Here is a 10512-nt window from a genome sequence, read left to right on the forward strand (position 1 = left end):
ATATTGCTTACTGTTGTTAACCATCTCTCCATACTGCTTGCTGTTAACCATCTCTCTATATTGCTTGCTGTTAACCATCTCTCCGTATTGCTTGCTGTTAACCATCTCTCCATATTACTTGCAGTTAACCATCTCTCCATATTGCTTGCTGTTAACCATCTCTTCATATTGCTTGCTGTTAACCATCTCTTCATATTGCTTGCTGTTAACCATCTCTCCATATTACTTGCTGTTAACCATCTCTCCATACTGCTTGCTGTTAACCATCTCTCCATATTACTTGCTGTTAACCATCTCTCCATATTGCTTGCTGTTAACCATCTCTCCATATTACTTGCTGTTAACCATCTCTCCATATTGCTTGCTGTTAACCATCTCTTCATATTGCTTGCTGTTAACCATCTCTTCATATTGCTTGCTGTTAACCATCTCTCCATACTACTTGCTGTTAACCATCTCTCCATATTGCTTGCTGTTAACCATCTCTCCATATTGCTTACTGTTGTTAACCATCTCTCCATACTGCTTGCTGTTACCCATCTCTCCATATTGCTTGCTGTTAACCATCTCTCCATATTGCTTGCTGTTAACCATCTCTCCATATTGCTTGCTGTTAACCATCTCTCCATATTGCTTGCTGTTAACCATCTCTCCATATTGCTTGCTGTTAAAGAAATAACTGATTCTGTAACCTTACATGTGAACATGAAAAAGATGTTCCCACTTTCAGTCCTGAGACGAAACTGAGCAAGAGCTGACTCGAGCGAGGAGTTCGTCACATTGTTCCCGCACAGGTCCTGTCCCGTTTCCTCTCCCTCCACTCTACCCTCATCTCCCCTCAATTTCTTTCTCGTTCATTCTAATTCTTGCTCTGTTCTCATGTCATTCACTTAAGTTGGAAACTGCGTAAATGTTGTGGTTATTCAATTATTCTATATTCTTAAACAATCACACATGCTCAACTCACTAAAGTTACTGATCCAAGATGCCATATGACATATGTTATACAGTTTGAGAAAAGAAAAAAAATTGTTTTTTATATGCTCCTTTGAACAATGCTACGTACCCCGAAGGGTACACGTAACCCAGATTGAACCAAACACTGACCTATACGCTTCCAGGTAAGTATTCCTGTACAAATACATTCCGCTCATGAGAGCTGTGAGAAGAAATAAGAAGATTCTAGATAGAACTTGTTTACAGTGTTATTGCTGAACTACCTTTCTCACGTTCTCCCTATATATTTCTGATTCTTTTCCTACCTTCTGTTATATTTCTGAGTTTTTCTTGTTATACATTGTCATGTATGTCTGCCTTCTCTTGGCTAGCAACTGTCAAAACGACAGGTTCAGTGTCATTAATGAGGCTGTACTTCAGCCAACCCGAACCTTCTCATATTCTTTTGTTTTTATGTTCACATTTGTCCTCATGGAAGAACAGCTCATGAGCGGGAAGTTATCATACTTGCGTTTAATGGTCAAGAGGTCATTAGGTCATGTATGTCAAATGTGGCGAGCAACAGATGTCAACACCTCACTCGGGCCGTTGGTAGAGACTGGTCACAGTTGTTGTCGAGTTTGAACAGCAGTATACACACAGTTTTATAAGTACGTGTTTCCTTGCACATCTCGACTCATTATCACATTACATGAGCCTAAACACGAGGGATCGTGTTAATCAGGTTCAGCAGTTGTGAGGTGATTCATGTTGAGTTAATGAGGCGCCGTCCTTAACTACTAGTGGTTAGTAACGTCATTCTTAGATCAGATCTGTTTGTTTTTCCAATGAAAATATCCTTCAGTATAGTTCAGAAGTGCGACAGAGTGACAGTGTGGTGCTCCTTGTGCACAATGAAGCGGATACTAGCTTGATCCGTGGCAGGACAATTTTCCCATTGAGATTCATAAGTGCAATAAGAAGATATTGTAACCTGATTACTGAGTCATAATTTAGCAAGGTCTCCTTTCGAGGTTGGCTATGAAAACACAGAAGAGAAAGCTTAGAAGTTTTATACGAAGTCTATGTTGTATGTGGGATGAGTCTATGATAATGCGACTCTGTGATAGGTAACATCATTTAGGAAACAGAAAGAGGATCATTATTATGTAGCATTTATCAATATACATAGATAATGTCACGTCTTTTGACATGATCTTTCGTCTTGGCAGATCCTGAAGCACAAGTACGTGTTCATCAACGCTGAGCTCAACTCCAAGCTGAAGGCCGCCCAGCGAGGTCTGGACAAGTTCTACTTCGCCCGTCAGACCTTCCTCCCTCAGGGTTACGGTATCGTCTGCAGTAGTGGCTCACCCTTCCAGGGCGTCTTCAGCAAGATGTGAGTGTTCTCTTGATCCTTAGTTCATCAAATCTGAGCCTTTCTGCACGTTACATCATAGTTCAGTCTGTTCTGCACTTTTACGAACAGAACATAGAATAAAACCGAATGCATCTATATTTGTGTGTGTGTGTGTGTGTGTGTGTGTGTGTGTGTGTGTGTGTGTGTGTCTCAATGAACTCAAAGCATTTTCGTCGTGAAAAGTTTTTTAGTGCGTCTTGTAAATTTTTCATTTCAAACCAAATATTGTGGTGAATATCAGTCATGATAGCAATCTTCGACATGACACATCCATTGTCTGTGTCTTCGGCATCTACAGCCTATGTTTCGTGAGATGATGATGGCACAGGTTCCTTCTCTCTGCATTTTCTCCCTTTCATAATAAGAAAAACTATACCATATACAAACATTTTATGATGGTGCATGGCAGTATAGATGGAGATACTGTGAAAAGACAGTCTGAAGGTGAAGTATAGATTGTGTGCACTGAATAGGATTTGTGTGTAAGAATGGAGGTGTGACTAGAAAGATTATTTCCCTTCAGAGAGATCAAGTTAGTGTGCAAGATGCTAAGGTAAAGAAATACTTGTATTGATGTGAGAGATTTTGTTTGCTTTAAGATTGAGGATTTAAGATGAAACTCTATGTGAATGAACAGAATAACAAAACAAGAAGTTTTCACCCTATAAGATTGAGGATTTAAGATGAAACTCTATGTGAATGAACAGAATAACAAAACAAGAAGTTTTCATCCTATAAGATTGAGGATTTAAGATGAAACTCTATGTGAATGAACAGAATAACAAAACAAGAAGTTTTCATCCTATAAAGAAAACAAAAAAGACCAAAACATGGAAGATATCCTAAAGAAATACAGTGTTGCCAGATGGATATAATCAGTGACATATAAAGGCGGATTATCAGAGATTTCCTCACTACCTGCGAGACAATTATCATCAAACTTTTCGTACAAAATTATGCATTAATGTAACTGGTGATTATCTGATTCGGTTTCTTACCTTCCTGTCTCCTCCAGTTTGATCCGGCTGACAGAGGTCGGGATGGTCAGCAAGTGGGCAAGTGATGAAGTAAACAAAGTCTCCAGATTTATGTCACCATCAAGCGACTCGGGACCCGCAGCCATCAGCCTTCAGCACCTTCAGGTACGAAATGAGTTATTTCTGTCTCCATCTATTTCTCCTTCATAGAGATATAATTGTGTTTGACTTCTCTCATTGACAACACAGGAGACAGGATGACTGAGGCAGCTTAACTTACACTGGGATTGATATACCAATATATACATCTATTGTCACTTAATCTGATAGACAGAGTGAAATTCAATGGATGATGTGGTATATGGGGATGCTTCTTGCTGCCACTGAGCTGAACCAAGGGATATGAAGTGGTCAAAGTAAACTACAGTATAGTGTGTGGAGCTTGGCTAAGGAAGATGAGATCTAGTATCAGGAGTAAGTCAAGGAATGTTTGTGACAAGGGAACAAGTTAGATGAAATGTGAAATGTGTTGTGAACTGGTCCTTTGTTAGGGGATCAACGTCGTTCTTTTCTTTGTGTTATGTGAAAATGTCATTAAGATAAAAGACAGTGATGGGATATTGGATAAGGGGATATTAATGAACAAAATGTCCCACAGTCTGCATTTTAATCTGTTGGTATCAGCCACCCATATTTGTAAATTACTCCATCTTGACTTTCATTTGATGGTATGTAAACATTCGAAGTGAGTATGTCTTCAAGTTTTCTCTTTGGAATGTCCCTTGTGTGCTCGGTCCTTACATCTGGACAGAGATGACGGAGGGATGACACTAAGGGAGTTCAGGGGTTCTCCTCAAGTCACGTAGTGGTTCCTTGTCTCACACGTGAGGATATCTCAGCGAGGGAGGCACCAATGCGCACCTCCTCCTCTCATCACACTGATCTATGGGTTTCTGACTTCTTCCACTATCACAAACAACCTCGAGAGGACCCAGTGGCCTGTTACTGTTTGAATTCCTTTGTATACCCACCTATCTTATGTAGTGACAAACTATTTCAAAAGTGGATAATATATTTATCGAGAAAAAAAATATGTTTTTTTTATATAATGAGCTGGGTATATACCAGGATTTCACAGCACCATTATAATTTTGACACGAGAACACGATTACGATTTACCTATAGGTGAGGAGGATTCGAACCTAGTCCTACCGCGGAAGGCTGGTATGATACCCATTGTACGACGAGGTTATCGTACCGGTCTGCTGCACTGTATGACTGGGTTCGAATCCTCCTCACCTCATAGGTACATCGTTATAATTTATTCCATGTGTTCAATACATGCTAAAGATATGAGAATATACCTTAGTGTAGAAGGATTATCAAATATATGTTGATATAAGAACGAGATGATCATTATTTTTACAGTTTAGAATATTATGAAGTTATTGTTGCAGGCGGCGTTCTTCATAATGGTGTTGGGTTTTGTGATGTCAACAACAGTTCTTGTTATGGAGATCACGGTCAGAAGATGGTGGTCGTGCACCAGTACATCAGACATACACGTGAGTAATGTGGCCGCTGCCAGTGGTATAGGCTGTCACAATTTTCTAATACTAGCATGGGCTTTAAAAATTGCCTGGGAATAAATCAAAGTTCTTAGTATTATCAATTAAGACATATTCAGTGACATTACTTGTACCATAATCAGCAGAGGGGTATAAGACAGCGCGATTTTCAAAATCTACTGGGAGATCATTTTCATGACAATGTTCAGTCCTGGTCATCCCTGCGTACTGTATGTCGATGCCAATAACACCTTTCCGTTGAAGTCTTACCAGTCTGGCTTACATAAATACATTTACATTCCTTGTAAAAGACGGTGTAAACACTCTCAATTGTTGCATGAATTGACAAAATACGAAAACATAAAAGAAGTTGATTATGACACACCCAGCTAGCTAGGTCAACCCCCGCCATCTGACCCCCCCCCCCCCCCACCCCCTTTGACCACTCTCCCTTACAAAGGTTACGACCAGACATAGCAGACAGTGCTTGGCTTAGACGGACTAGTGTTGGACGGTGGGAATCAGGTGTGATGTTGGGATTCAAACAATTTTGTTAAGTACTGGCACCTGATGAGGTGGACTGTCTCCACGAAACATATCGTGCCGTATGTATAAATTACATGTTACATAAAATTGTATGAACACCGACTGAAGTGCGATTTCAACTTCATACTAGCATCAGAGATAGTTGTGATCATCATCATATATATATATATATATATATATATATACATATTGGAAAGGATCACAATTTTGCGCGTGATCAACATATTCCTATGAGTCCACGGGGAAAATGAAACACGATAAGGTTCCCAAGTGCACTTTCGTTTGATAATCACATCATCAGGGGAGACACAAGAGAGAAATATAACAGTCAGTTGATATACATCGAAGAGACGAAGCTAGCACGCCATTTGGTAAACATGTGATTGTCCAAAACATACAACGAGCTTTCATAAACTTATCATTTTACAAATCTTATCAACAATATAGTTATCTAATTTTTATAGACCATCACTAATATCAAGACTATAATTCTTTGTGTATTTAATAATAGAAGATTCCATGATATTTCTCTTGGGAAGTGTTAGAGTTAATAACTGAGAAGGCGTTACTCCAGTCAATACAATGATCATAGTTTTTAACGTGATTAAACAAGGCATTTTATTCTTGTCCCGTTCTTATACTGTATTTATGTTGCTTACGTCTAACAGAAAGATCCTTACCAGTCTGACCAACATAAAATTTTTCACAGTTTCCACAAGTCACTTTATAGATGCATCCAAGAGAATTTTCTGGTGAATTCCTGATTAAGATATTCTTTATAGTATTATTGTTGCTAAAGGCAACATTTACATTAAAGGATTTAAGCAACATGGGAAACAAAGATAAATTATTATCAAAAGGGAGAACTAAAAGATTCTTGGTGTCATCGGGAGGTTTGGGCTCAACTCTATAAAATGATTTCTTTGCTAACTTAAGGGATTTATCAATGAAAGATCTAGGGTTCTTTAACCTAGATCCAGTAGAATATATCTTTTCAAACTCATCATCAATAAACTATGGACTACAAATACGAAATGCCCTAAGGAACATAGATTGAAATGATAATAATTTAACTCTGTCATGTTGAGATGAGTAATAATGGGTACATGAGCATAAATTGGTGGGTTTTCTGTATATGCTAAACTTAAACTTGTTTCCTTGTCTATGGATCATGCAATCTAAAAATGGTAACATACCATTATTTTCTACAATAGATTTGATGGAAGGTACTAAATTGTTAAGTAAGGGGAGAAATATTTGTAAATTTTCATTTATTGGCCATCACAGTTATAAACTCTAACTCTATTACCAAGAAAAATATCATTGAATCTTCTATTATCAAATACACAAAGAATTATAATCTTAATATTAGTGTGGCCTATCAAAATTAGATAACTTTATTATTGATAAAATTAGTAAAAGGATAAGTTTATGAACGCTCGTTCTATGTTTTGGACAATGACAAGTTTACCAAGTAGCGTCCTAGCTTCGTCTCCTCGATGTATATCAACTGACTGTTGTATTTCTCTCTTGTGTCTCCCCTGAAGATGTGATTATTACAAGGAAGTGCACTTGGGAACTTAACGCGTTTCATTTTCCCGGTGGACTCATAGGATATATATATATATTTATATACCTATACATATATATATATATATATATATATATATATATATATATATATATATATATCCTGGGGATATATATCCCTGGGGATAGGGGAGAAAGAATACTTCCCACGTATTCCCTGCGTGTCGTAGAAGGCGACTAAAAGGGAAGGGAGCGGGGGGCTGGAAATCCTCCCCTCTCGTTTTTTTTTTTTTCTCTAAAAGAAGGAACAAAGGAGAGGTCCAGGTGAGGATATTCCCTCAAAGGCCCAGTCCTCTGTCCTTAACGCTACCTCGCTATCCCGGGAAATAGCGAATAGTATGAAAAAAAAAAAAAAAAATATATATATATATATATATATATATATATATATATTTTTTTTTTTTTCTTTTTTTTTTTTTGCTTTGTCGCTGTCTCCCGCGTTTGCGAGGTAGCGCAAGGAAACAGACGAAAGAAATGGCCAAACCCACCCCCATACACATGTATATACATACGTCCACACACGCAAATATACATACCTACACAGCTTTCCATGGTTTACCCCAGACGCTTCACATGCCCTGATTCAATCCACTGACAGCACGTCAACCCCGGTATACCACATCGCTCCAATTCACTCTATTCCTTGCCCTCCTTTCACCCTCCTGCATGTTCAGGCCCCGATCACACAAAATCTTTTTCACTCCATCCTTCCACCTTCAATTTGGTCTCCCTCTTCTCCTCGTTCCCTCCACCTCCGACACATATATCCTCTTGGTCAATCTTTCCTCACTCATTCTCTCCATGTGCCCAAACCATTTCAAAACACCCTCTTCTGCTCTCTCAACCACGCTCTTTTTATTTCCACAGATCTCTCTTACCCTTACGTTACTTACTCGATCAAACCACCTCACACCACACATTGCCCTCAAACATCTCATTTCCAGCACATACATCCTCCTGCGCACAACTCTATCCATAGTCCACGCCTCGCAACCATACAACATTGTTGGAACCACTATTCCTTCAAACATACCCATTTTTGCTTTCCGAGATAATGTTCTCGACTTCCACACATTCTTCAAGGCTCCCAGAATTTTCGCCCCCTCCCCCACCCTATGATCCACTTCCGCTTCCATGGTTCCATCCGCTGTCAGATCCACTCCCAGATATCTAAAACACTTCACTTCCTCCAGTTTTTCTCCATTCAAACTCACCTCCCAGTTGACTTGACCCTCAACCTTACTGTACCTAATAACCTTCCTCTTATTCACATTTACTCTTAACTTTATATATATATATATATATATATATATATATATATATATATATATATATATATATATATATATATATATATATATATATATATATATATATATATGTATATATATATATATATATATACTCATATCCCCCCCCTTTAGAAAGTTAAAAGAGAGGAAAGTGATTGGTTCTCAGTGAATGTAGGTTTGCGGCAGGGGTGTGTGATGTCTCCATGGTTGTTTAATTTGTTTATGGATGGGGTTGTTAGGGAGGTGAATGCAAGAGTTTTGGAAAGAGGGGCAAGTATGCAGTCTGTTCTGGATGAGAGAGCTTGGGAAGTGAGTCAGTTGTTGTTCGCTGATGATACAGAGCTGGTGGCTGATTCATGTAAGAGACGGCTGAAGCTGGTGACTGAGTTTGGTAAAGTGTGTGAAAGAAGAAAGTTAAGAGTAAATGTGAATAAGAGCAAGGTTATTAGGTACAGTAGGGTGGAGGGTCAAGTCAATTGGGAGGTAAGTCTGAATGGGAAAAACTGAAGGAAGTAAAGTGTTTTAGATATCTGGGAGTGGATCCGGCAGCCGATGGAACCATGGAAGCGGAAGTGAATCATAGGGTGGGGGAGGGGGCGAAAATTCTGGGAGCCTTGAAGAATGTTTTAAAGTCGAGAACATTATCTCGGAAAGCAAAAATGGGTAAGTTTGAAGGAATAGTGGTTCCAACAATGTTGTATGGTTGCGAGGCGTGGGCTATAGATTGAGTTGTGCGCAGGAGGGTGGATGTGCTGGAAATGAGATGTTTGAGGACAATATGTGGTGTGATGTGGTCTGATCGAGTAAGTAATGTAAGGGTAAGAGAGATGTGTGGAAATAAAAAGAGTGTGGTTCAGAGAGCAGAAGAGGGTGTTTTGAAATGGTTTGGTCACATGGAGAGAGTGAATGAGGAAAGATTGACCAAGAGATATATGTGTCAGAGGTGGAGGGAACGAGGAGAAGTGGGAGACCAAATTGGAGGTGGAAAGATGAAGTGAAAAAGATTTTGAGTGATCGGGGCCTGAACATGCAGGAGGGTGAAAGGCGTGCAAAGAATAAAGTGAATTGGAACGCTGTGATATACCGAGGTCGACGTGCTGTCAATGGATTGAACCAGGGCATGTGAAGCGTCTGAGGTAAACCATGGAAAGCTGTGTTGAGCCTGGATGTGGAAAGAGAGCGGTGGTTTCGGTGCAATATTACATGACAGCTAGAGACTGAACGAATGGGGCCATTGGTGTCTTTTCCTAGCGCTACCTCGCACAACACACTGCATACTTGCCCCTCTTTCCAAAACTCTTGCATTCACCTCCATAACAACCCCATCCACTTTGGTGTGCAAAGTGAGAGGGTTAGGGAATATGATTTGGTAAACAGGGAAGAGGTAGTAAAAGCTTTGCGGAAGAAGAAAGCCTGCAAGCAGCAGGTTTGGATGGTATTGCAGTGGAATTTATTAAAAGAGGGAGTGACTGTATTGTTGACTGGCTGGGAAGGTTATTTAATGTATGTATGATTCATGGTGAGGTGCCTGAGGATTGGCGGAATGCTTGCATAGTGCCATTGTACAAAGGCAAAGGGGATAAGAGTGAGTGCTCAAATTACAGAGGTATAAGTTTGTTGAGTATTCCTGGTAAATTATATGGGAGGGTATTGATTGAGAGGGTGAAGGCATGTACAGAGCATCAGATTGGGGAAGAGTAGCGTGGTTTCAGAAGTGGTAGAGGATGTGTGCCAGGCGTTTGCTTTGAAGAATGTATGTGAGAAATACTTAGAAAAGCAAATGGATTTGTATGTAGCATTTATGGATCTGGAGAAGGCATATGATAGAGGTGATAGAGATGCTCTGTGGAAGGTACGAAGAATATATGGTGTGGGACGCAAGTTGTTAGAAGCAGTGAAAAGATTTTATCTAGGATGTAAGGCATGTGTACTTGTAGGATGAGAGGTTTGTGATTGGTTCTCAGTGAATGTAGGTTTGCGGCAGGGTTGTGTGATGTCTCCATGGTTGTTTAATTTGTTTATGGATGGGGTTGTTAGGTAGGTGAATGCAAGAGTTTTGGAAAGAGGGGCAAGTATGCAGTCTGTGGGGATGAGAGAGCTTGGGAAGTGATTCATTTGTTGTTCGCTGATGGTATAGCGCTGGTGGCTGATTCATGTGAGAAACTGCAGAAGCTGGTGACTGA

At 39.6% G+C, this 10512-nt stretch overlaps 1 protein-coding gene across 1 annotated transcript in view; it reads left to right on the forward strand.

Annotated features, from left to right (window-relative positions):
* The window catches only part of LOC139753536 (glutamate receptor ionotropic, delta-2-like), a 151857-nt gene that overhangs the window by 64060 nt on the left and 77285 nt on the right, over positions 1-10512 (forward strand). Inside the window, exons 8-10 of the mRNA XM_071670184.1 lie at positions 2169-2335; positions 3372-3498; positions 4791-4898. Coding sequence (XP_071526285.1) covers positions 2169-2335; positions 3372-3498; positions 4791-4898 — 402 coding nt within the window. The remainder of the gene's footprint in view (positions 1-2168; positions 2336-3371; positions 3499-4790; positions 4899-10512) is intronic.

Source organism: Panulirus ornatus, chromosome 14 (assembly GCF_036320965.1).
Source record: "Panulirus ornatus isolate Po-2019 chromosome 14, ASM3632096v1, whole genome shotgun sequence".
Lineage (NCBI taxonomy): Eukaryota > Metazoa > Arthropoda > Malacostraca > Decapoda > Palinuridae > Panulirus > Panulirus ornatus.